Raw genomic sequence first — 26,643 nt, 5'->3', positions numbered from 1 at the left:
ATTAAACTCGATGGAGAAAATATAAATATTTAAATATTTAGGAATATGGTTTGATAAAAATATGAACTGGTTACCCACATCAGCAAAATAGTGGAGAAAAGTAAAATGGTGTTGAATATAATGAGGGCTTTGAGGGGTAAAGATTGGGCGGCTGATAGGTTGACATTGAAAACAATATATATCACTTTAATTCCATCTGTTATTGGTCATGGATTCATTATTTACTAATCTGCTTCAAAAACATTACTTGGGAAGATAGACAGGATCACAATCACAGGCATTAAGGTTAAATTATGGAGCTACTAAATCAACTCCAGTGGCAGCATTACAAGTAGAAATGAACGAAAAACCTTTGGACATGAGGAGAGATCAACTCTCAGCAGTTCATTGGGCAAACTTAAAACGATCCAAGCAAGGACATCCAACTCACCAAGTGCTACTAAACTGCCAAGAAAAAGAGAAGAAGAAAAATGAACAGTTTTGGGTGGATAATAGGGGACATACGTAAAAAAGCTCAAATTGACAATATTAAAGTGAGCCCTACAGTACCAATTCCTGCAATACCACCGTGGATGTATGACAACCCAAAGGTAAACATGCAATTACTGAAATTTAAAACTAAATTTAAATAGTTACCAGATAGAACAATGGATTGGGGAAATGTTATTAGACAACATCATGACATACACAGATGCATCAAAAACTATAAATAGTAAGGTAGGAGCTGCTGCAGTTATCCCACAAGGAAACATAGTTTTAAATAAAAGAATCAGTGATAAACTATCTGTTTTTACAGGGGAATTGGTAGCAATTTATATAGCAGTTAACTGGATAGAGGAAAATAAAGCAAGGAAAGTAGTCGTGTGTTCGGACTCCAGCAGTGCTTTGATTAGCATAAAAAACATAACAGCATCAGAAACAAGACAAGATATAGTTTATGAAATAGTTCAGGCAATCTACAGAATAAATAAAGTGGGAGGTGTGGTAACATTTCTCTGGGTTCCTGCTCATGTAGGAGTTGTGGGGAATGAGTTAGCTGATAGATACGCAAAACAAGCACGCACTAAAACAGAAGTAAACATGGAGATTAAGCACAGTAAAGAAGAAGAGAAGAATATCATTAAGATAGAACACAATAAAAAGTGGCAGGATAATTGGAATAAGGAAAGAAAAGATAGAGAGTTTTACAAAGTCCAGAAGAGAGTAGGTGTCATGAGAGGAGGGGATAAAAATAGGAAGGAAGAAGACATTATCACTAGAATGAGATTAGGACATACATTTCTAAATAGTTCACTAAAATTGATAGGGAAACGTACAACAGGACTGTGTGATTTTTGCCATCAGATTGAAAGTGTTGACCATGTTTTAATACAATGTAGGAAATACAATAGAGAAAGGGAAATACTGGAAAATAAGTTTGCGAAACAAATAATTAGGTTAGAAGTGGAAGATTTATTATGATTGCATTCAGAACACATATGATATATAGCAGTATACACATATTTAAAAAACAATGGGTTGCATAAAAGAATATAGAGTAGGGATCCACCTCGGTCCACACTCCATTACAGTAGGTGGCGCTAATTTACACCAGAAGGTTGATTGCCAACTGCCATAAAAACAAAAGAAGAAGAAGGAGAACAAGAAGACGGAGAAAGAAGCGAGCAGGACGCTAATAAGTCAGTCTTATTATTTGTTCTCCAGTTTGAAATATTTACGTCGTATAAAATACATATTTGAGTCTTTATTCAAGGATAAAGTCGTCTCGATGCGCTAGAAGCACTGTGCCGCTTCTCCTGCTATCTTTGCTTCTTAGTTAGCTTAGCTCACTAGTTAGCTTAGCTTGTTAGCTTCTAACAGAAGACACAGAAGTTATCAACAGATCGCTAAGTAGAGATCAAGTGTGAGAGTAAAGTGTTGTGATTGTGTGAAAATGTCTACATTACAAATGTTGAGAGCGTTGGTGGATCAGCGACTAACTGCTGCCGTTGAAGAAATATTTGTAGTGTTAGAAAGAACGATAGCAGAATACGAGGCGGAACTTTCGAGAACAAAGGAGGAAAACAATCAACTACTGGACGCTGTTTTCAAGAAACATCAAGTTGTGTTACACAGACAAGGTTTGTTTCCTTCTTACTCTCACCTATTTACTAAGTTAATATTTGATTATTAAAATGTTTCTTCAATAGGAAGATGCTTTGTCTTGTGGGGATGATGCAATGCTTTGATTTAGATTCTTCATGAAAACGAGACAGTTTGAGGTTGATGTTCGTCTCAGTTTGTAACAATGTGTGATTGATTGATTGAAAGATATATGAGAAGTTTGCATAGGAAAGGCTAAAAATTCATCACGGTATACATTAACTGCTACAAGAAAGCCTGAGATGGTTTCAGTTGAAATATTTGTTCACTCACACAGAACACAGTACTATGTAGAAAGTAGCATTTCAGGTTTAAAAAAAAAATACTGCTAGAAAATAAAATTTAAAAAAAGAAAAAAGCTTTTTCATATTCCCAGTTACAACCTGTAATGTATTTTCAAAGTGCCTTTGAAGGAAGTAAGGGATTTACACTCCTTAATGGCTATTGATTGGAAGATCCACATTTTGGTTGTATAGCAGGCAAACAAATTAGAACCTTTTTTACGGTGAAATCTGTACAACTATCTCTGGTGTTATAATGGTCAATATATTTTACATTTTGGAAGTATCTAGTCAGCTGCATGGGTATTTTAGTGGAATGGTGTATGTTAGTGTATGGTATCAGATTGATACCTAAATTTGTGGTCTCATCCAAAACTAATGTACAGTATCAAACAATAGAAAAATCAGTGATTATTACATTTTAACAGACGTGTAGATAGCACATGTTAAAACAGAACATAAGCAGATATTACTAGTAAATTAACTAGTTGATTAATAATACATTTTCTACCAGTTGTCCTTAATAATTTTGACAAAATAATAAAATATAAATGACACAATATGTTACTGCATATGTCAACAGACTAGATTAGGAGCCTTTTTTTAGCTTACTTACTACTAAAAGACAAGTTGTCCAGTATGTTAACTATTTTATTTAATGTACCCTAAGATTTTTTTTTTTTTAAATAAAGCCAATAATGCTGTTTTTTGTGGTCACTTTTATTTAGAAAAGTATCGAAATACATTTTGGTACAGGTCCCGGTACCAAAATATTGGTATCGGGACAATACTAGAACAGAATTTGTCGGTTGATTCTTTGACTACCGTAGTAGTCATTTTTTCACTGGAGAGATTAGTCTCTATGATGCAGCCAAGATAGGTGATCAAATTTTTGTTTGTTATAATATTGTCACCCACTTTGAATGTGAAGTCATTTTCTTTTCTGAGGATAGGAATTGACCCACAGACATAGGTACTTGCAAGTACCAGGGGCGAGTATTAATGTGCCAGTTTGTCATTGAAAGCCTTCCTAGTCTTGGTCTTGAGGATTGTAGCTTTGCTTGTTTTGTGGTCGTCAGCCTCGGTTCTATGTTCTTTTCAGGTACAACAAATGATGGAATGATCACTTAAGCCACATACAGTAGTTCCACTTGTGGTGATCTTAGACTGATCAGAAGTAACAACGAGGTTTATGTAGGTTTAAAACAACTCCCTCACCCTGGTAGATTGCTTAAGGAGCTAAGTGAGGCAATGTTGGTGGCACAGCTTAGTGAAGGTTTTAAAAATGCGTGCAACCTTTCAGGACATATCTGGGTTCCAGTCCCCAAGAAGATGTAAACATGTATCAAGTTGTTTACACAAAACTCACACACTCACCAAATGCATTTTATACTGTAATCAAATGTAATTAGTTATAATTGTACTTCCTGATTCTGGCTTACATGCATCAATAAGTAAAAGGAAACATTTATGTTCAATAACCAAAGTAGTCAACACTTGAATTATTAAAATAACATAAAGGTGACTGACTTTCCTTCAGTGTGTCTTAGATGGTCTCCAATTCCTAAAGAGGAATTGTAGATGGAGATACTCCTTAAAACAACACATAGTAATACATGTTTTTGGTAAAAGTTCCTTTTGGCCCAGCCAACAAAATGACCACCAAAACGTATTTTGCATGATGACAAAAACATACCATGAATGTTTTTTTTAAAGTGATTTAGAAATTCGATTTTTTTTAAATTTCCATGATATTGAAGTTATGGTAATGAAAATGTCACTATAATATTATGGTTAAGTTTAGAGATAAAGAGTAGGTGTAATAGGCCGTATACAGAATAAAATATTTACACACTTTACATCAGTGAAGTTAAGAATGCCTCAATCAATGCTGCCTCGTACTTATAACAACTTTTCAAATTACCCCTAATCAAATTTCCAAGTCTGTCTTTGTACACACTGTACCACTTTTAAATTTATTTACCATGTTTTTATTGGTTGTTTTGCTATACACTTTTATCACAACACAGGAAAGAACACAAGTAATGTAATTGTGTTAACAGTGTCAGTTCAAAACTATTTCTATTCTCTCCTAATCTTATTTACTTATTTACCCAACAGACGTCCAGCAGCCCCCCCATATTAAAGAGGAAGAGGTGGATCCACAGCCCCCCCACATTAAAGAGGAAGAAGAGGAAGAGTGTCTTCTAGGACAGGAGGAGGCTGATCTCAGCAAGTTTCCACTGACTGTTGTCTCTGTGAAGACTGAAGAGCATGAAGACAAACCACCTGAGTCCTCACAGCTTCATCACAGTCCAAGTAAGCACAACATCCACATATCATTTTATTCTCAGGGCATTCAATCCATCACAACTGGACTCTTCACTTTGTCTTAGAAGACCATTGTCCTCTCATCCAAGTAGGCTTCATTTCTTCATGCTCATAGACTTAGTCTTACATTTAATTACTGGAATTTAGAGGGAACCTTCACTTTTTGTGGGAATTTTACTATAATTCACAATCATTACAAAATACATAATGGTGGATATATTAAAAAAAATAAAAATCACATTCTAACTAGGGCTGAACGTTATGGCCTTTTCTTAATATCTCAATATTTGTAGGCCATGTCACGACACACCATATTTATCTGGATAAATATCGTGACAAGATTTTAATCGTCGGGGATTTTAATCTACACATTTGTTGTCCTTCTAAACCCATGGCCAGAGAGTTTTTGGACTTGATTGAAGGTTTTAATTTGGCTCAGCATGTTACTGGCCCAATATGTACACGGACACACTGTAGACCTTGCGCTGTCTTATGGTTTTAATTTTGACAATGTCGTTTCGATGTGTTTTCCGATCACAGTTCGGTTATGTTCAATTTAAGTTTGGACCCTGATGTAAAAATGCCTGCCGTGCGTAATAGGCGTGTTAATATGTCCGACACTGCAGCCGCATTTAATCCTTTGTTCACTGTGTCCATGCAGAGTATATCACACTCTGCAGACACTGAACAATTGATGTGCTCTTTCATCTCCACATGTTCTGAGATTCTATACGTCCAAAGTCGAAACATGAGCCTTTGCTCAATGACACCACGCGCACAGCTCGGCTTGAGTGGCGAAGGGCGGAGCGGAAGTAGAAAGGGGATCACTTGGAGGTCTCTTATCAAATTCTAAAAGAAAGCTGTCGGAATTATCAAAGTGTGGTTAAAGCTGAAAAAACTAAATATTTGTCAGACTTAGTTTCAAATAGTGTCAACACGTCACGTGTTCTTTTTAAATCTATTAGTTCGGTTCTTAATCCGAATCCAGCCACTTCACTGAACATGACAAGTGAAACTTGTGAAAAATGTCTCTCCTTTTTTAACGACAAGGTTGCTACTATTCGGGCAAATCTTTCTCCTTGTCCATTGAATTTCAATGTGGGCAGTCGGTGCTCGGCTGTGTTTTGTCAGTTTGAGCCTGTGTCTGTGCCTGAGCTTAAAGGAATAGTTGACAAACTAAAACCCTCGTCCTGTCCCACAGACCCAGTCCCCCCTCACTTTTTTAAAGAAGTCTGGGACTCTATTGCCTTGTCTTTTAGGGACATCATCAACAAAAGCTTGATTTCAGGCAGTGATCAAAAAAACAGGCCTTGATCCTACAAATTTGTGAAATTATCGTCCCATTTCAAAATAATTTTTTCCGTCAAAAATTTTTGGAGAAATGTGTTTTGGTGCAACTGCAGCCTTTTTTTAGATGAAAACAGCACTTTTGATCCATCTCAGTCTGGATACCAAGCTTTGCACAGTACTGAATCTGCACTTTTAAAGGTTTTTAACGATTTGCTTTTAATGTCGGATTCTGGCAGCTCTGCTATTTTAGTGCTTTTAGATCTTACAGCTGCATTTGACACAGTCGACCACACAATTATTTTAGAGCGCCTGAGAGACAGTGTGGGCATTAGAGTGATTGTATTACAGTGGTTCAAATTAGGGCTGGGCGATATATCGATATAAACGATACATCGCAGGTTTGTCTCTGTGCGATATAGAAAATGACTATATCGTAATATTCGATTATATGTTCTCACACAGTTGCTTTTAGCTGCGTGCATTACATTACTGGTGTTTCTCACTCCTTCTCGTCTCCTTCTCACAGAGACATAAAACAGGCCCGCCTTGTTACATACGTCACATACTCTCGCGAGTGTAGCATCATACGCTCTCGCCGAGAGCTAACGTTAGCATGGCATACGTTAGCATGGCTAACGTTAGCTGAGGCAGGTCGAGTTGTTTTTAGCTGCGTGCATTACATTACTGGCGTTTCTCACGCCTTCTCGTCCCCTTCTCACGGAGACAAAAAACAAGCCCGCCTTCTGACATATGTCACATACTCTCGCGAGTGTAGCGTCATACGCTCTCGCCGATCAGAGGGGTTGCAGCATGGCTAACGTTAGCTGAGGCAGGTCGAGCGGAGTGGAACTTGTGACAATACAAGAGAGAGATGTTATGAAACTGATCACAAATGGAGGAAGAACATTAAATGTCCAAAATAAAGAGCAGGGGGTCCATCATCTGGCGGTGGTTTGGCTTCAAGTGGGAAAATATTCAGCAGACAACAGCAATATGCAAAGTATGCAGCAGAAGTGTTACTACAAAAAGGTAGCAGCACTATTAATTTGTTCTTTCATTTAAAAAGTCACACGCGAGAGAATGAAGAGTATTTTTAATGTCGGATTCTGGCAGCTCTGCTATTTTAGTGCTTTTAGATCTTATAGCTGCATTTGACACAGTCGACCACACAATTATTTTAGAGCGCCTGAGAGACAGTGTGGGCATTAGAGGGATTGTATTACAGTGGTTCAAATTAGGGCTGGGCGATATATCGATATAAACGATACATCGCAGGTTTGTCTCTGTGCGATATAGAAAATGACTATATCGTAATATTCGATTATATGTTCTCACACAGTTGCTTTTAGCTGCGTGCATTACATTACCAGCGTTTCTCACTCCTTCTCGTCTCCTTCTCACAGAGACATAAAACAGGCCCGCCTTGTTACATACGTCACATACTCTCGCGAGTGTAGCATCATACGCTCTCGCCGAGAGCTAACGTTAGCATGGCTAACGTTAGCTGAGGCAGGTCGAGTTGCTTTTAGCTGCGTGCATTACATTACTGGCGTTTCTCACGCCTTCTCGTCCCCTTCTCACGGAGACGAAAAACAAGCCCGCCTTCTGACATATGTCCCATACCCTCGCGAGTGTAGCGTCATACGCTCTCGCCGATCAGAGAGGTAGCAGCATGGCTAACGTTAGCTGAGGCAGGTCGAGCGGAGTGGAACACAAGAGAGAGATGTTGTGAAACTGATATGCCCAAAATAAAGAGCAGGGGGTCCATCATCTGGCGGTGGTTTGGCTTCAAGTGGGAAGATATTCAGCAGACAACAGCAATATGCAAAGTATGCAGCAGAAGTGTTACTACAAAAAGGTAGCAGCACTATTAATTTGTTCTTTCATTTAAAAAGTCACACGCGAGAGAATGAAGAGTATTTGATAAATACAGTTTTGGTCAATTGACTTAGTTGTGATTTCCCTCTCTGCATGAAAGTTTAAAATGAGCATATATTAATGCAGTATGAAGAAGAATGTTTTAATGTTCAAACCCCGTTTCCAAATGAGTTGGGAAATTGTGTTAGATGTAAATATAAACGGAATACAATGGTTTGCAAATCCTTTTCAACCCATATTCAATTGAATGCACTACAAAGACAACATATTTGATGTTCAAACTCATAAACTTTTTTTTTTTTGCAAATAATAATTAACTTAGAATTTCATGGCTGCAGCACGTGCCAAAGTAGTTGGTAAAGGGCATGTTCACCACTGTTACATCACCTTTTTTTTTAACAACACTCAATAAATGTTTGGGAACTGAGGAAACTAATTGTTGAAGCTTTGAAAGTGTAATTCTTTACCATTCTTGCTTGATGTACAGCTTAAGTTGTTCAACAGTCTTTTGTCGTATTTTACGCTTCGTAATGCGCCACACATTTTCAATGGGAGACATGTCTGGACTGCAGGCGGGCCAGGAAAGTACCCACACTCTTTTACTACAAAGCCACGCTGTTGTAACACCTAGCATGGCATTGTTTTGCAGAAATAAGCAGGGGCGTCCATGATAACGTTGCTTGGATGACAACATATGTAGCTCCAAAACCTGTATGGACCATTCAGCATTAATGGTGCCTTCACAGATGTGTAAGTTACCCATGCTTTGGGGACTAATGCACCCCCATACCATCACAGATGCTGGCTTTTGAACTTTGCGCCTATAACAATCCGGATGGTTATTTTCCTCTTTGTTCCGGAGGACACCACGTCCACAGTTTCCAAATATAATTTGAAATGATGTGGACTCGTCAGACCACAGAATACTTTTCCACTTTGCATCAGTCCATCTTAGATGAGCTCGGGCACAACGAAGCCGGCGGCGTTCCTCTGTGTTGTTGATAAATGGCATTCGCTTTGCATAGTAGAGTTTTAACTTGCATTTACAGATGTAGCGACCAACTGTAGTTACTGACAGTGGTTTTCTAAAGTGTTCCTGAGCCCATCTGGTGATATCCTTTACACATTGATGTCGGTTTTTGATGCAGTACCGCCTGAGGGATCAAAGGTCCGTAATATCATTGCTTACGTGCAGTGATTTCTCCAGATTCTCTGAACCGTTTGATAATTTTATGGACCGTATATGAAAAAATCCCTAAATCCCTAAATTCCTTGCAATAGCTCGTTGAGAAATGTTGTTCTAAAACTGTTCGACAATTTGCTTACAAATTGGTGACCATCGCCCCATCCTTGTTTGTGAATTACTTAGCATTTCATGGAAGCTGCTTTTATACACAATCATGGCACCCACCTGTTCCCAATTAGCCTGCACACCTGTGGGATGTTCCAAATAAGTGTTTGATGAGCATTCCTCAACTTTATCAGTATTAATGCCACCTTTCCCAACTTCTTTGTCACGTGTTGCTGGCATCAAATTCTAAGGTTAATGATTATTTGCAACAACAAAAAAAATGTGTATCAGTTTGAACATCAAATATGTTGTCTTTGTAGTGCATTCAATTGAATATGGGTTGAAAAGGATTTGCAAATCATTGTATTCCATTTATATTTACATCTAACACAATTTCCCAACTCATATGGAAACGGGGTTTGTACACACATAGAATCATCATACTGCTGTGATTATATGCATTAAGTGTTCATTCAAGGCCAAGGCAAAATATCGTAATATATATCGTATGTTGCAATATGGCATAAAAATATCGCGATATTAATAAAAGCCAATATCGCCCAGCCCTAGTTCAAATCCTACCTGTCAGAAAGATCCTTCTCTGTCAGGCTGGGGGACGCCACTTCTTCTTCTGCTCCGCTTTACTGTGGTGTCCCCCCCCGGAATCTATTCTAGGCCCCATCCTGTCTGCTCTATATCTCCTCACTCTTGGAGAGATTTTTTGGAGGCATTGAGTGTCTTATCACTTTTATGTGGACGACTGCCACATTTACATATATGCCGATTTCAAAAGGCCAAGGCCCCCTGACACCCCTTCTCAACTGTCTATGCGACATCAAGGCTTGGTTAGCCCGACATTTTCTAACAATGAATGAGGGAAAAACTGAAATTTTAGTTTTTGGTCCGGCCCTCACTGACTTGGGACCATTGCAAAATTATGTGCGTTCCAAAGCCAAGCCACATTCAGCACGTGTTACAACAGCGTGGCTTCGTAAAAAAAGAGTGTGGGTACTTTCTTGGCCCGCCTGCAGTCCGGACTTGTCTCCCATCGAAAATGTGTGGCGCATTATAAAGCGTAAAATACGACAGCGGAGACCCCGGACTGAATGGGAAAGAATTCCACTTTAAAATTTCAACAATTGGTTTCCTCAGTTCCCAAACATTTATTGAGTGTTGTTAAAAGAAAAGGTAATGTAAAACAGTGGTGAACATGCCCTTTCCCAACTACTCTGGCACATGTTGCAGCCATATAATTCAAAGTAAATTATTATTTGCAAAAAAAAAAAAAAGTTTATGAGTTTGAACATCAAATATCTTGTCTTTGTAGTGCATTCAATTGAATATGGGTTGAAAAGGATTTGCAAATCATTGTATTCCGTTTATATTTACATCCAACACAACTTCCCAACTCATATGGAAACGGGGTTTGTAGCTTTGATGTGGCAAGCTACTTTAGCAGTGTAGTGTGTAGAGTAGCTTGCTACAGTTCTCTGAGGATAGCTTAGCTACATTTAATTGAGAGTAACTTGTAATTACATTACTGCATTTTCCAGGTCGCTTGCCCATCACTGTCTTTTTGGCCTGCCTCACATGTGAATAGTTTGAATACTGCAAACGTCAATACAGTAACACCTCATTTGTGTTTTATGTTCTGCAGACGTCCAGCAGGTGTCAGCAGAGAGTCATGAAGAGATTCCCTCCAAGCAGCAGGAGTGGAGTTCCAGTGTGGGACAGAAGGAGCTACAGGCCCCCTCCCACATTAAAGAGGAAGAGGAGGAATTGTGGGAGCAGCTTCAAAGTTTAGAGGAGGCTAATGATGAAGATGAAGCTCAGTCCTTACAGTTTCATCACAGTCAAAGTGAGGAGAACAGAGGGGCGGAGCTTGTAAGTCAACACATCACAGAAGCTGATGGAGAGCATTGTGAAGGTATAAAGTCAGAACCAGACAGCATCTTTGCTCCACTGTCAGACATGGACCACATGATGTCAGACTCTTCTGATCACAGTGACCTCATCCAAAAACCTTTGGAGAGGAAAAATGACTCTAAAGGTGATGCGAGACCTCACACTAACAACAAACACTTTGACTGCTCTGAATGTGGGAGATCATTTAGATGGAAGAGTAATTTTACAGTACACATGAGAACACATACTGGAGAGAAACCTTTTACTTGCTCTGTGTGTAAGAAGAGTTTTTCCACAAAGCCTGACATGACCACACACATGAGAACACACACTGGAGAGAAACCTTTTACTTGCTCTATTTGTAAGAAGAGTTTCTCCAGAAAGCCTGACATGACCACACACATGAGAACACATACTGGAGAGAAACCTTTTACTTGCTCTGTTTGTAAGAAGAATTTCTCCATAAAACAACATTTGACCACACACATGAGAACACACACTGGAGAGAAACCTTTTCCTTGCTCTGTTTGTAAGAAGAGTTTCTCCAGAAAGATTGTCATGACCAGACACATGAGGACGCACACTGGAGAGAAACCTTTTCCTTGCTCTGTTTGTAAGAAGAGTTTCTCCACAAAGCCTGACATGACCACACACTTGAGAACACATACTGGAGAGAAACCTTTTACTTGCTCTGTTTGTATGAAGAGTTTCTCCAGAAAGCTTGACATGTCCACACACATGAGAATACATACTGGAGAGAAACCTTTTACTTGCTCTGTTTGTAAAAAGAGTTTCACCAGAATTAATCACATGACCACACACATGAGAACACACACTGGAGAGAAACCATTTAGTTGCACTGTGTGTGATAAGTTGTTCCGGCATAAGTATCAGGTCAGTAAACACAAGTGTGTCATGGAAGCTGCAGTGATTTAAAAACACTTAAACAGTGATTGTGCTAAATGTACTTTAAAAACATAGCATTTTTGATATGAATGAATATTTGATGTTGTATGTAGTGCTTCTCATCTTCTAGTGTTATATGTTGGCATGGAGTTACTTTTTAAGTTGTGTGTATGTATTGAATATTATATATGTAGTTACTATTATTTTGTCTTCTCATCTTTGAATAGATGACATGTTATTATTTTCATTTGTTTTTGTGTCTTATAAAATCAAAAAAGTTTTCCGTTACATTTTATTGATGCTATTATCCAACTATAGGTATGAATGAATAAAATTGTTAACAAAACGTGGACTCTGGTAGATTAGCAGCATTGTTACATCATGGATGTTAACTACTGCAAAACATCAACAAAGAAGAAAAAGTCGGAGGTTAGCAACACTGAACTTTAGAGCCATCGCGAGTGAAGTTGGTTGTTTGTTTTATTCATCAATAAATACAATTGGAATGTAGAAAAAGTACTTTAGAGTTGCAATGCATACAAAGATGACATATGTGCCATTTTGTATTTTACACTCCAGCATCTATTCAAGCAGCAAGCAGAAGCACATTTACTGCTGAGAGACAGACTCAGCTGCACACATTTCATTTAAAAAAGAGTAAGGATGGAAACTTCTCTTGTTGCCTTATTTTTGTTTAATCTTAGTAATTGTTGGGGAAGAATTTCATTGAACAAAACAGTTTTTTAGTATTTTATTTTGAAAGTAAACCAGATAATTTATTATGTTTGAGCGTGACTTCCTGTCCCACAAAGGGATTGGCAGCAGTTGAAATCGACACGTTGACTTAAGTTGAAATTGAAAAAGTCCTCGCCACCCACAGTGCATATCCGGGGTATCAGTACTCGCATTTGTATTGTTTGCACACACAGTTTAGCTGTGACAAACCCATTCAAGAGCAGACAAAGATTACAGGGAGACAGAACAGGATCGCTGACGGGTCTGAGAACTTCCGGTGCCCCTTACAAAAAAGGTGAGAAACAGGTAAACGCTAGGGAGAGAGGTGAGAAAAATGAATAAAACTCATAGCCATAGCACACATAAACGTGTGTATGAGTGAAACATCAAAGAACACAAAATACATTAAAAGAGCAGGGCTGATGCATCATACTGCTACAAAAGTAAAAGTAAAACAACAAAAAATAATTAACCAATAATATATATTGTGCACATACGATTGTACCCTACGTAAACAAGCAACCAAACAAAAACATAATTTCAACACCCATATACACTGTGGGGGCCTCTGCGGTGTTCTGCGCCATCATCTGCTGGGGTGGGAGGAGCATGGCCAGAGACAGGAGCAGACACAACAAAGCAACCAAGCCAACTGCCCACTAACTCTCGTAAGTGTCCAGTCCGCATGGATGAGCGAGGATGCATCCAAAGAGACCGAGGTGTCCGAAACCTGCTCATTCAGCCAAGACGCCGTGAAGGTTGTCCGTTGCGGTGCTCAACCAACTCCGCAGCCCTGTCTCTTCATCCGCATCTCCTCCAGTCTCTCCAAATGGACTCTGGTGTGGCAGAGACCCAGCAGCTGGTCTCCGGTAGGCAGATCCAGAAGTTCACAAAAAAGCACCGCAGAAGTCACGAAAGTGCCGCCTCATGTCATACAGTCCTGAAGGGTCTGCAACCAAAAGGCAAAAAACAAAACCCCACATGAAAACAAGAGGGAAACAGCAGGAACACAAAAGGATGAAACAAGAGGACAGAGCTTCTGCCACCAGCAGCCACTACAGCGGCACCCTCTTAATGAAATACTTGTATGTTTTAGTAATGTATGTATAAAAAATGATATCTTACCTCGGAGTAAAAGGGAAAAAGAATATGAAAATGAACAAGGTGTATCGCCACAATTTCAACCACTTGTACGCTTCTGTAATTGTAATGAATGACGCACAGGGCCATTTTACTAACTCCCATCACATAATTTATTTTTTAAATGTTTATATTTTTAAACGAATCACTTACTGTAACCTAAAGAATAAATTTTTACAGTTTCTGAATTCTGAAACAAATAACTTATTATAAAGCAATAAAAATAAAACTCGATTTATTTTCCATTTAAGGCTTCTGAACACATCTTTCATGTTTGTGTACAGATCTGTGCGGCTTCATAATAGATACTGTATTTTTTGATAAAGTTTGTTTTGTATGTAATGGTTTATGATGACATTGTTATTGAAATACAGATGACACAAAAGAACCATGGTAAGTAAGTTTTTTTTTTTTTAAAGGTTTATTTATAAATTTCAACAATTACAAACAGTAAGACAAACAACAATATACAACATTATAAAACATTATGAAAACAGTACAAAACAGCGCCAGGGGGTTGTAAGTTCAAAGTAATAAAAATAGAATACAAATATATATATATATATATATATATATATATATATATATATATATATATATATATATATATACTAAACCAAATGCAAAGCCGTAGGCTTATTCAGATTCATCAAACAACTTAAATTTGGAACACAGCATCAGCGTTTTCACAGCTTTTTTGTTGTTAGAGGTAGAGAGCGTTTTAATGTAAAGTTCCAGATCTTTTTTAAAGGCACAAAAGATAGGACGGGTATTAAGAAACTTACATTTATGAATATAAAACTTAGCCAATAAAATAATGAGGTTGCAAAGGTAGAATTCCTTTTCACATTTTTGTTCATACAGTGTAAAACCAAAAATCACATCTTTAAAGTAAAGGACAAATTTGTCATAAATATTGTCCAGGATGAAGCGACAGATGCCCTGCCATAGCGATCGAGTGTTTTCACAAGTCCAAAACAAGTGGTTAAAAGTCTCTGGATGTATGTTACAAAAGGTGCAGGTAACATCAATGTCCTTCTTGTATCTAACCATCACAGTCTTTACAGGGTAATAACCACGAATGATTTTAAAAGATATCTCTTTGAATTTGTTGGTAAGTAAATACCTGTTAGGAAGGGACCACGTTTTGATCCAACAGATGTCATTTACAACATTATTCCATAAGGAAATTACATAGGAGACAGACACACAATCATTTTGGAATAAACTGCGGATTTTTCTGTTATTTTTTTGATCAAAGCAAAGTTTCCCCTGGGAGTGTCAAGTGGATCATTCAGAATTTTTACAGCAGAAAGAGGAGGTGTGTAAGCCCTGTACAACATAATAACACTTGTTGGGATGGCATCAAATACAATAGCAAATTGTTTGGGAGTCACAGGTATCTTAAATTGGTTGAGAAATTCTTGGTAATTAAAAAGTTGACCTTCCTTATTGAAAAGCTGACTCACTAAAATAATGTTATTGTTAAACCAATTGTTGAGGAAAAGAGATTTCCTTTTGTAACATATGTCTTTATTGTTCCAGATGAAATATTTGGTAGGTGAAAACTTGTGCTTGTATACAAGAGACCATGCTAGAAGGGCTTGTTTGTGGAAGTTTGAGAGCGCAACAGGAATCCTATCAATGTTATAATTACACAATATCAAAAATTTTAGGCCTCCAAGGTTAGAGAATACATGATGAGAAATAAAGTTCCAAATTGAGGTAGGGTCTTTCAAGTAGTGTCTTATCCAATTAATTTCAAAGGTGTTGTTTAGTGTAGTGAAGTCAAGAAAGTTTAGACCACCCTGATTGTAATTGCTCATTATAACAGATTTCTTAATATAATGAATTTTGTTTTTCCAAATAAAGTCAATCGGTATTTTGTCAATAGTTTTACATATTTTTTGGTTAACATCTAAAGAAATAGCTGCATACGTAAGCCTGGAGATACCTTCTGCTTTGGAAAGCAAGGTTCTGCCTTTTAAGGATAAATCTCTCTGTAGCCATTGGTTAAATCTTTTCTTAGTTTTTTCTAAAATTGGATTGAAGTTCAATGCCGATCTAGAGTTTGATTTTTAGTGATATGTATTCCTAGGTAATTAATACTATCCTTAACTGGAATTTGAGATACGGACATAATTTCACATCTCTTCACAGCCATTAGTTCACATTTATTCACATTTAGACGGAGACCAGAAGCCAAGGAAAAAACATGAATCACATCCAAGGCTAGGGGAATTTGAGAAGAGTCTTTCAAAAAGAGTGTTGTGTCGTCAGCCAGTTGGCTGATAATTATTTCTCTGTCTAATACAGAAATCCCCTTTAAATGACTAGTTTTTATATGAACCGATAACAGTTGGGTGGCCAACAGAAATAAATATGGAGAAATAGGACAACCTTGCCGTATCCCACGTTTTAACTCGAATCTTGGAGATGTACCAGATTTGAGCTTTATAGAACTATTACCATTGCAGTACAAAGTCTTAATTGTTTTGCGGAAAAAATTGCCAAAGCCAAATTTCTCAAGTGTCCTGAATATAAATTCATGTTCGATCGAGTCAAAAGCTTTGTAAAAGTCCAGGAAAAGAAGGAAGCCTTCATCATTAATGACCTCTGGGTAATCCAGAATGTCAAGTACAAGCCTGATATTATTAGATATGTGTCTTCCTCTCATAAAACCTGACTGTGTCTCATCAGTTATGTCATCCAGAACCAATTTTAAACGTTTAGCAAAAATAATAGCTACAATTTTATAGTCATTGTTTAGAAGGCTAATTGGACGCCAATTATCAATGATTAGTAAATCTTTGTTTGGCTTGGGTATAAGGGTAATAAGGCCCTGTGTTAAAGTTGGAGGAAGGGCACCTGTATCAATACTTTCACAAAATACTTCTAGTAAGAAAGGAGCTAGCTCTTCTGAAAATATTTTATAGAATTCAGATGTAATACCATACACTCCAGGAGATTTGTTATTTTCTTAAACTATTAATTGATTCCACTACTTCCTTGAGACAGATTGGACGATCACAGAATACTTGGTCAGCTGTGCTGATTGATTTAGTTTCAGTTAAGGTATCCATAAACTTAACAGCATCACTTTCAGAGTATTGACTATTGTATAATGTTTTGTAAAATTGAGAACAAAAATTTGCAATCTGTTTTGCGTCATTGCAAACCATATCATTTATTTTCAATTGATCAATGGTGTTATTTTGAGCCTGCGATTTTTCTAAACGAAAGAAATACGCAGAGTTTTGTTCACCTTCCTCCAGCCATTGTTTTCTAGATCTTACAAAGGCTCCTTCTGCTTTTGATTGAAAAATTTTGTCTAATTTATTTGTTTTTCTAAGAGACTTTCTTTTACTTCTGCTGACATATTATCTGGACATATAGAGGATAATGCAGTAATGATGGAAATCACATTTTCTTCCTCAGAACGCTTATTCTTAGCTAGATTGCAGCAATATTTTCTAATAAATCTACCTACCTCATATTTAAGGAGTTCCCAATTAGTACAATAATTATTTTGGGTTTTGGCTTTATTAAGAACATTTTTTATTAGATCTTTAATCCTAATTTTAACTGCTTCATGACATAAAACTGAACTGTTGAGTTTCCAGTATGAGCTTTTTGAAGGATTGTGAGAGGGATGTAAAGAGATGTGAATCTGAATAGCCCTATGATCAGTCAAAGGAGTGGAGAGAATTTGAACAGTAACACAGTTTTGAAGTGATTTAAAAATTAACCACATGTCTATTCTAGACTTTCTTGAGCCTGATTTATTGGACCAGGTAAAGGATGTCTTATTCTGATTTTTATATCTCCAGGCATCAATTAAATCAAACCCTTGCATTAATAACTTCAGATTTCCATGGTAAGTAAGTGTGGCAAAACAAGTTGGCGGAAGTGACGTCGTTAACGCGCATGCGTGGACCGATCGGGTAATAAAGCAAGATGGCGTCTGACGGCGAAGTCCTAAACGCGGGCATTATATTTCTGTATTCTTACATATATGTTGTTTAATAGAGTACACACGGTTAATAATTGTTTGTAGCCGGATACATTAGTCTGAGCGCACTTTGACACTTCTCCTGTTTGCTAGCTTCACTTAAGGTATCTCGCAGCTAGTTTAGCCGGCTAGTTAGCTTAGCTTGTTAGCTGCTAACAAAGAGACGCGGAAGTTATTTAAACATCGCTAAGTAGGGAACTAATGTGAGTGTAAAGTGTTGTGATTGTGTGAAAATGTGCGAAAGAACGATGGCAAAGTACGAGGAGGAACTTTGTCCAACAAAAGAGGAGAAGGAGCGACAACATCAACTACTGGATGTTTATTATAAGAAACATCATCAAGTTGTGTTACACAGAACAGGTTTGTTTACTTCTTACTCTCACATCTTTACTAACTTTATATTTGATTATTAACACCATTCTTAAATATATTGTGTATAAGAAGTTTGGTTGTCTTGTGAGGATGATGTACATACAGTCGTGGTCAAAAGTTTACATACACTTTAAAAGAACATAATGTCATGGCTGGCTTGAGTTTCTAATAATTTCTACAACTTTTATTTTTTGTGATAGAGTGATGGGTGCACATACTTGTTGGTCACAAAAAACACTCTAGAAGTTTGTTTGTTTCTTTTATGAATTTATTATGGGTCTACTGAAATTGTGACCAAATCTGCTGAGTCAGAAGTATATATACAATGTTATATTTAGTCTATAATATATACAGCAATGACAGTAGGATGGTGTTCCTGGAATTAAAGGCCTCACCTTTTCTCCTCCAAACATATTGCTGGGTATTGTGACCAAAAAGCTACATTTTTGTTTCATCTGACATCACATGGACAAAGATAAGACCTTCTGGAGCAAAGTTCTGTGGTCAGATGAAACAAAAATTGAGCTGTTTGGCTACAATACCCAGCAATATGTTTGGAGGAGACAAGGCGAGGTATTTAATCCCAGGAACACCATTACCACCGTCAAGCATGGTTGTGGTAGTATTATGCTATAGGTCTGTTTTGCTACCAATGGAACTGGTGCTTTTAATGTGACAATGAAACAGGAGGATTACCTCCAATTTCTTCAGGACAACCTAAAATCCCAAGCCCAGAGGTTAGGTCTTGGGCGCAGTTGGGTGTTCCAACAAGACAATGAGCCCAAACACACATCAAAAGTTGTAACGGAATGGCTAAATCAGGCTAGAATTAAGGTTTTGGAATGGCCTTCCCAAAGTCCTGACTTAAACATGTGGACAATGCTGAAGAAACAAGTCAATGTCATAAATTTAGCTGACTTGCACCAATTTTGTCAAGAGGAGTGGTCAAAAGTTCAACCAGAATCTTGTGGATGGCTACCAAAAGCGCCTTAATTGCAGGGAAACTTTCCATGGGACATGTAACCAAATATCAACATTGCACCTTCGCTTCATCCAAGCAGTCATGACATGTTCTCACCAGTATATTGGCTTTCTTCTCTGTCTAAGCATGTCAGCATCATCCTCCATCTTGTCATTGATGATGTGGCCTAAGTATTGGACATTGTTGCACACAGACAGGGTTTGACCAGACAAATAGAAACCCGGGAATGTTGATCCTCCTTGGTCCTACATATCATTACCATACTCTTTGTGGCGTTATACTTGATGTCAAACTTGACTCCATAATCTGAGCATATGTTAAGAAGCTGTTGGAACCCTGCACTACTGGGAGATATAATGGCCAAATCATCAGCATACATAAAGTGGATGATCAAGGTGTTCCCCATGATGCATCCTGTTCTGCATTCGTTCCACTGCCTTGACAGTTACAGGCTCAATAGGCCTGGTGATAGAAGCCCACCCTGCCGTACCCCATTGCCAACTCCAAAGGGAGAGGATAAACTACTCCCCCATTTAACCTGCTTCGTCTGCTTGTCGTATCAATATGCCAGAATATACCCAGAACACCCCTATGCTTCAGATTGGTGAAGAGTTTGAGATGGTTGACTCTGTCAAATGCCTTATATGCATCAATAAACCCTACCAACATTATAGGGCCCTGCACTCTGTATTTTTATACCGCTTCTTTTAAAGCATAAATACACAAGTCAGTGCTGTACTTGATCTAAAAGCCAAATTGGTTGTCTGCGTTGCAAATAAGATCCCCAACTCTGTATGTTACCACACTTTCCAGTACTTTAGATAGCATGCTGACTCGGGCGATAGGTTGATAATTGTCCATAGTCCCTACTTCACCAGCCTTGTCTTTAATGACAGGTACTAAAATAACTGTCAGCATAGCAGCTGGCAGGATGCCATGCATTACCAACCTACCAATATATACCTACTGCATGTACATAAAACCTTAATGGAGGTGTTTGGATTTTTTAAAAGTTCTTTGTAGGCAGAATAGTGTGACTCTAATAGCCTCTATTGTAAGCAGACTTTTGATCGCATTCTTCTACTATTTAGATTGCATACAAAAGAAAAAATATGTGTGTTCTTGATAGGCAAAATAAAAAAAGGGTGGTTCCCTTTTAAGTGAGGTGAAGTATATGTATTTAGCACTTTTCTCTAGTGACTCAGAGCGCTTTACATATTGAATCTTATAATCTAAGTTACATTTGAACCAGTGTGGGTGGCACTAGAAGCAGGTGGTTGAAGTACCTTGCCCAAAGAAACAACGGCAGTGACTAGGCTCGAACCCGGAACTGTCTAGTTTCTGGCACGGCCGCTCTTCCAACCGAGCCACGCCAGCCTTAGAATGTTTTATATTCTATCAAAATCCAGTAGAAATCCTAAATACATCCAATAACTGTTTCAATAATTCCATTTCAATTTTTTTATTTAGGAATTTTCTAATATAACGTGTTTCTATCTATACTTCTGTTAAAATGTTAAATCACTTATTCTTCTGTTTTGTTAAAATGTAATAATCACTTGTTTTGTTGTTTTATTCTTTAGTTTTGGCTGATACTACAAGTAGTTATAAGGGCAGTATCGGTCATACCAATGCTGATACCTATATTTAAATTTTTCATGATAATTAAATGAGTCAATTTTTGTTCTAATCATAATCAGACAAACACACAGGATGGTGGTGTTAGAATAGCAATTGAATATTCAAATATGGCTCCGAATTAAATAATTTGGTTTATACCCTTAAAGTCTTCCTTTTTGACTGAATTTATAAACAATAATGTACAGCCCTTACCTTTGGGCTGATACCGAGAGCAGCAATCAATAAAAAAATTAAAATCAATCAAAAACATTTGCATCGTATTGTGAAACAAGACGCCAGATAATATGTCTGCTAATGTGTGCCATGTTGTGGTCCTTATACACACACCATAGTAATACTCTGACTATGGTAGCCAATAGCCATAATAAACCGACAATCCCTCAATTGGTGTGGCTTCAAAGTCGTACTAAAACATTTGGACAGATTTTTGAGTGCCGTGTGTAATGTTCTTTATTTTCAATGGAACATTCAAAGTTTTGGTGTTGTTAACCAGCGTCATATTGCAGTCTTCACGTATCTCTTATATGTGACTGCCATCTACTGGACACCCTTATCAATACACCACGTACTAAATAAAATTGCTTTGACGTCGGCAAGCACAACCTGAATTACTCCGTACATTAGGCGCACTGGGCTAAAAGGCGCACTGTCGAGTTTTGAAAAAATGAAAGGATTTTAAGTGTGCATTAAAATCCGAAAAATACGGTACATGAACAAAGTGAGCTTCTTGTTTGTCATTCACAATCTTTGTTTCGGCTACTTGCAATTCTCCTCCACACATTTTCTTGTATGCAGTAGTGTTGGCGACGCTCACTTTCAAGTTGGAGATGGAACTAGTCATTTTAATACAACGGTCAGATTTAATGTACACATTGCTTTGAAACCGTAAGAGAATAAATGTTATTCAAGTCCTCGTATCGGCTGGTAATTGACACAGGCCCATATATAGCTGCCCGGGATATGCCTGTTTTATGATTCTTTAAGTTTGGGCCTTTTCGAATTAGCAAGTCTTTCTCCATTTGTGTCAAGGAATTGAAATTAGGTCTGAAAACCTTACTTCGGAAGGAAATACACTTTCAACCCACAGCACTTGCAGTGAGCAAACTCGACCACCAGAGACAACAATACAGAGTACAGATTTATACTGTAAACGACCTAATTTTTTCTCCAAGTTTATACATCAGTAACTCATATTAAAATCACAGGGGGCGCTGGAGCCTATCCAAGCTGCACTCAGGCATAACAGAATTTATCGCAATATAGATTTTAGGCCTATTGCCCATCCATCATAAAAAGTGGTCTTATTTTCCTGTGAGTAATAATTTAAAGAGCAGTGTGTTTGTTTTCAGGCCAATTCATATAATAACTTATTTTTTTAAGTACATGTAAATGTACTGAATGCCTCATGTGACTGATCAAATCTGGACATTTCTCAAGCATGTTTGTCATTTTGTGTCCTGCAGATGTCTGTGAAGAACAACTTCTGCCTGAAAAGCAGGAGTGTAGCTTAAGGATGGTGAAGAAGGATCCATCAAAGAGGAAGATGAGGCGCCACGGACCCTCTGGCGTCTTCTTTTCCTCTTTGACACAGACCCTTCCCTGTAAAAAGAAAGAGGAAGACTCACTGACCCACCACATTAAAAAGGAAGAAGAGGAACACAGCATCAGTCAAGAGCATATTGAACGACTGGTGTTCCCAGTGACTGGTGTCCCTGTGAAGAGTGAAGATGATGAGGTCAAAGGTGAAAGTGAGGAGCAGAGAGTGGTGGAGCCTCCGAGCAGCAGCTCAACACAACACATGACAACAGAAGCTGATGGAGACCACTGTGGAGGATCACAAGCAGACAAGCTCTTAGCTCCACTATCAGATAGTGAGGACACAACGTCACACTCTCCTGACACTGATGATGAAGACTCTAAAGATGATAAGACATGTCACACTGACAACACTCGCTTCGAATGTTCTCACTGTGACAAAACTTTTCATTACCATTCATATCTGAAAAGACACATAAGAACACACACTGGCGAAAAACCTTTTTCCTGCTCAGAATGTGGTAAATGTTTTTCACGAAAAAAGGGGTTAAACGAACACATGCTAATACACACTGGAAAAAAACCTTTTTCTTGTTCACTCTGTGGTAAAGGTTTTACACAAAGTCAGAATTTGAAAGTGCATATGAGAACACACACTGGAGAAAAAGCTTTTACCTGTTCAAGTTGTGGTAAAAGTTTTACTAGCAGTCAGAGTTTGAAAGCACACATGAGAACACACACTGGAGAAAAGCCGTTTTTCTGCTCAGAATGTGGTAAATGTTTTACTCACAGTCAGAGTTTGAAAGTACACATGAGAATACACAGTGGAGAAAAACATTTTTCTTTTTCAATTTGTGGTAAAGGTTTTACACAAAAAAAATTGTTAAACAAACACATGCTAACACACACTGGAGAAAAATGTTTTACCTGTTCAATATGTGGTAAAGGTTTTACAGAAAGTCAATATTTGAAAAAGCACATGAGAACACACACTGGTGAAAAATCACATTCCTGTTCAATCTGCAACAGACGCTTTCGTCAGCGATCAAACCTTGTAGTACACATGAAAAGACACACAGGAGAGAAAGTGTTGAGTTGCAGTGTGTGTGGTGAAAGATTCTCTTATAAGTACCAGTGTAAGAAACACAAGTGTGCTGGTGAGAACAGCAGCAGCAAATGAAACTGCAGGATTTGAAATAAACTGTCAAGACTTTAATTTTGACCTTCTAACAACATCAGCACGTATAACATGTGTGACATTGTTGTTTGTGTAACACAATCTTGTTAACATGCTTCTATATTTATACACCATTTGTTTCAGCCCATTGCGTGCATTAATATGCAACATTTTTTACTTTTATATTGACATAAATTATTGCAAGAGGGACACTTTTACTAAAAAGGTCAGTAAATCCAAAACAGTACAAAACATGTGATACATGAAACGTACATTTAGTGTACATATATTTTATCCATCCATTTATTTACTGCTTATTCCCTTTGGGGTCATGGGGGCGCTGGTGCTTATATATATTTTATACAAAATAATTTCCTTTTAAAACGTGTAACATTGTTATTTGTGTAACACTATTTTAATATGCTTCTACATTTATAGATTATATATTTTGTATTAGTGTTTTTTTTTTAGTCAAGTACATGCATTCATATGCAACATTGTGTACTTTAATTAAGAATTGAACAGAACAATTTGACTGAAAAGGTGAGAGTTAACAGTACAAGACATATTTTACATACATTAAAAAAATGTGGGTGTATATATATTCATCATACACAATTAGACTTATTCATAATAGTGTTTTTATAGGTGTTTGGAATATTGAAGTGTGACATATTTTTATTTCTAATTATTTATACATACATAAATACACAATACATATGTACTGGTTCACATCTGAAACATCTTCTGGACCACTTCAGGAAGCATATTATTATTTACTTTATACATCATTTGAACAATTGTCTTTTAAACAATTTTAAAATGTATAACTTAATGAATTATTTGTTGGATTTCTATAATCCATTTAATTAATGATCTTTATTAGTCTCTATTGTAATATGATGATTGTGTTGTGATTGTTTTATGTATGTCCCCAGACCTTTATGCAATATAAAATTGAGAGAAAATGGCTGAAATGTTTGTGGAAGGATGGTTTTGTTTTTACAAACTTACATTTGTGGATAAAACCAACACCCTCAATATTGTGTTTTAAAAATGTTTTATGTTTATCCATCTATCCATCCATTTTCTACCTCTTATTCCCTTTTGGGGTACGGGGGGTGCTGGCGCGTATCTCAGCTACAATCGGGCGGAAGGCGGGGTACACCCTGGACAAGTCGCCACTTGGGCCAATTTAGTGTTGCCAATCAACCTATCCCCAGGTGCATGTTTTTGGAAGTGGGAGGAAGCCGGAGTACCCGGAGGGAACCCACGCATTCACGGGGAGGACATGTAAACTCCACACAGAAAGATCCCGAGCCTGGATTTGAACCCAGGACTGCAGGACCTTCGTATTGTGAGGCAGACGCACTAACCCCTCTGCCACCGTGAAGCCCTCTTACCAGCTAAAGAGGAGAAATATAACCTTAAGGGGAAAATTTAAAACATTTGTATGCACGTACAACACTTAGAACCTTTAGCATATCAGTATGTGAAAATAAATTATGGAATGGATTAAGTAATTAAGTTAAACATTGTACTGATATGATCCAGTTTAAGAGGTTGTTCAAATTAATAGTGCTTAAAAAGTACAAAGAAGAAGAATTATGAGAAACACTTTTAACCTTATTGAAAATAAAATATTTTTCATCTCAGTATGCTAATATTGACTGAATTAATTAATTACATATTACAAAACTGTTGTATTACTCATTCACGGATGTGATTTTACTATTTTACTATAAAAAAAGGTCAGTAAATGAATGTATATATTTGTAAACACTCTGAAGTGGGAAAGGTGTAGGATGAAATAAATGTAGCTTCTTCCTACTCCTTTTCGGACATGATGTAATGTGAAATGGTATTAAATTGTCTGATGTATTATGTTGTAAGTATGTTCATGTTCGAAATAAACTAAAGAAAGAAAGAAAATAAAGAAAGTATTGATCGATTGACTGAGCTTATAATGCAATTTTACCAAGGTTTAAAGTAACAGCACAAAGCACATGTCAGTCATATTAAATGATGCATCAAGGCCATTACCGCAATGACATAAAATTGATATTTTCAATTTTGCCAGAGTACCTGGTTGGTTTCACATCTTGTTCAACCACTTACCAGAGGGACCAAGATACCTCTTTTTTCAAAAATCATCATCAAACAGCTGGAAGAAAGGGTAAAGTGCTATGACCCGGATTCGAACAAGCGTTGCTGCGGCCACAACACAGAGTACTAACCACTGCACAATTACAGCTGTTAACTTTTCCCAAAAATAAAAATTAAAAAAATGCATGTTCCAGTTAGTAGATATTTATTTTAAATGCAGAAAAAAAAACTCCTGAAGAAATGGCACTCAATTTTATTTCAGTTCAACTAACGAAAACCAATGAGCTAGCCAGGAGTTGAACCTAGAATCTTCTGATCCGTAGTCGGACACGTTATCCATTGTGCCCTACGTAAAAAGTCATATACTGTAGTACACCTTGTATATTGTACACATCTTACGCCAAAGGAACACAGTTTACATTAGGCTTACTACCAAAACAGGGCTTTACTGACTGCTTGTGCTGGACTTTAGAATCGAGTGACCTTCTATTTGTTGCAGCCTGGGCCTTTACTAGCTCTACCTGTTGCAGCTAACCTCCACTAAAAATTGAAGCAAAATGCCATCCATCCATCCATTTCCTACCGCGTATTCCCTTTTTTGGGGTCGCGGGGGGCGCTGGCGCCTATCTCAGCTACAATCGGGCGGAAGGTGGGGTACACCCTGGACAAGTCGCCACCTCATTGCAGGGCCAACACAGATAGACAGACAACATTCACACACTAGGGCCAATTTAGCGTTGCCAATCAACCTATCCCCAGGTGCATGTCTTTGGAAGTGGGAGGAAGCCGGAGTACCCGGAGGGAACCCACGCATTCACAGGGAGAACATGCAAACGCCACACAGAAAGATCCCGAGCCTGGATTTGAACCCAGGACTGCAGGACCTTCATATTGTGAGGCAGACGCACTAACCCCTCT

The 26,643-nt window shown here is 37.7% G+C and overlaps 2 protein-coding genes across 2 annotated transcripts; both read left to right on the top strand.

The window, feature by feature from the left end:
- The first annotated feature begins 1,608 nt into the window (after positions 1 to 1,608).
- Positions 1,609 to 12,370, top strand: LOC133545418 (gastrula zinc finger protein XlCGF57.1-like). Its single transcript, XM_061890997.1, has 3 exons — positions 1,609 to 2,120; positions 4,545 to 4,742; positions 10,871 to 12,370. The coding sequence occupies exons 1-3, from the start codon at positions 1,934 to 1,936 to the stop codon at positions 12,052 to 12,054; spliced, it is 1,569 nt and encodes a 522-aa protein (XP_061746981.1). The 5' UTR covers positions 1,609 to 1,933; the 3' UTR covers positions 12,055 to 12,370.
- A 5,463-nt stretch (positions 12,371 to 17,833) lies between these two features.
- On the top strand, positions 17,834 to 25,570 carry LOC133545447 (zinc finger protein 501-like). Its single transcript, XM_061891057.1, has 2 exons — positions 17,834 to 18,271; positions 22,370 to 25,570. Exons 1-2 carry the CDS (start codon positions 18,145 to 18,147, stop codon positions 23,620 to 23,622), a joined length of 1,380 nt encoding a protein of 459 aa, XP_061747041.1. The 5' UTR covers positions 17,834 to 18,144; the 3' UTR covers positions 23,623 to 25,570.
- Positions 25,571 to 26,643: the final 1,073 nt, after the last annotated feature.

The sequence above is a fragment of the Nerophis ophidion genome, linkage group LG28 (assembly GCF_033978795.1).
Source record: "Nerophis ophidion isolate RoL-2023_Sa linkage group LG28, RoL_Noph_v1.0, whole genome shotgun sequence".
Classification (NCBI taxonomy): Eukaryota; Metazoa; Chordata; class Actinopteri; order Syngnathiformes; family Syngnathidae; genus Nerophis; species Nerophis ophidion.
The sequence above is the reverse complement of the archived record's forward strand: the minus strand, read 5'-3'. Positions and strand labels throughout refer to the sequence as shown.

Bases quoted from the DNA above. Each gene is read 5' to 3' on its own strand.
- LOC133545418 (XM_061890997.1), top strand. From the start codon at position 1,934: ATGTCTACATTACAAATGTTGAGAGCGTTGGTGGATCAGCGACTAACT. The intron at 2,121-4,544 runs GTTTGTTTCCTT...TTTACCCAACAG, and splicing joins AGTTGTGTTACACAGACAAG to ACGTCCAGCAGCCCCCCCAT. The intron at 4,743-10,870 runs GTAAGCACAACA...TATGTTCTGCAG, and splicing joins ACAGCTTCATCACAGTCCAA to ACGTCCAGCAGGTGTCAGCA.
- LOC133545447 (XM_061891057.1), top strand. From the start codon at position 18,145: ATGTGCGAAAGAACGATGGCAAAGTACGAGGAGGAACTTTGTCCAACA. The intron at 18,272-22,369 runs GTTTGTTTACTT...TGTGTCCTGCAG, and splicing joins AGTTGTGTTACACAGAACAG to ATGTCTGTGAAGAACAACTT.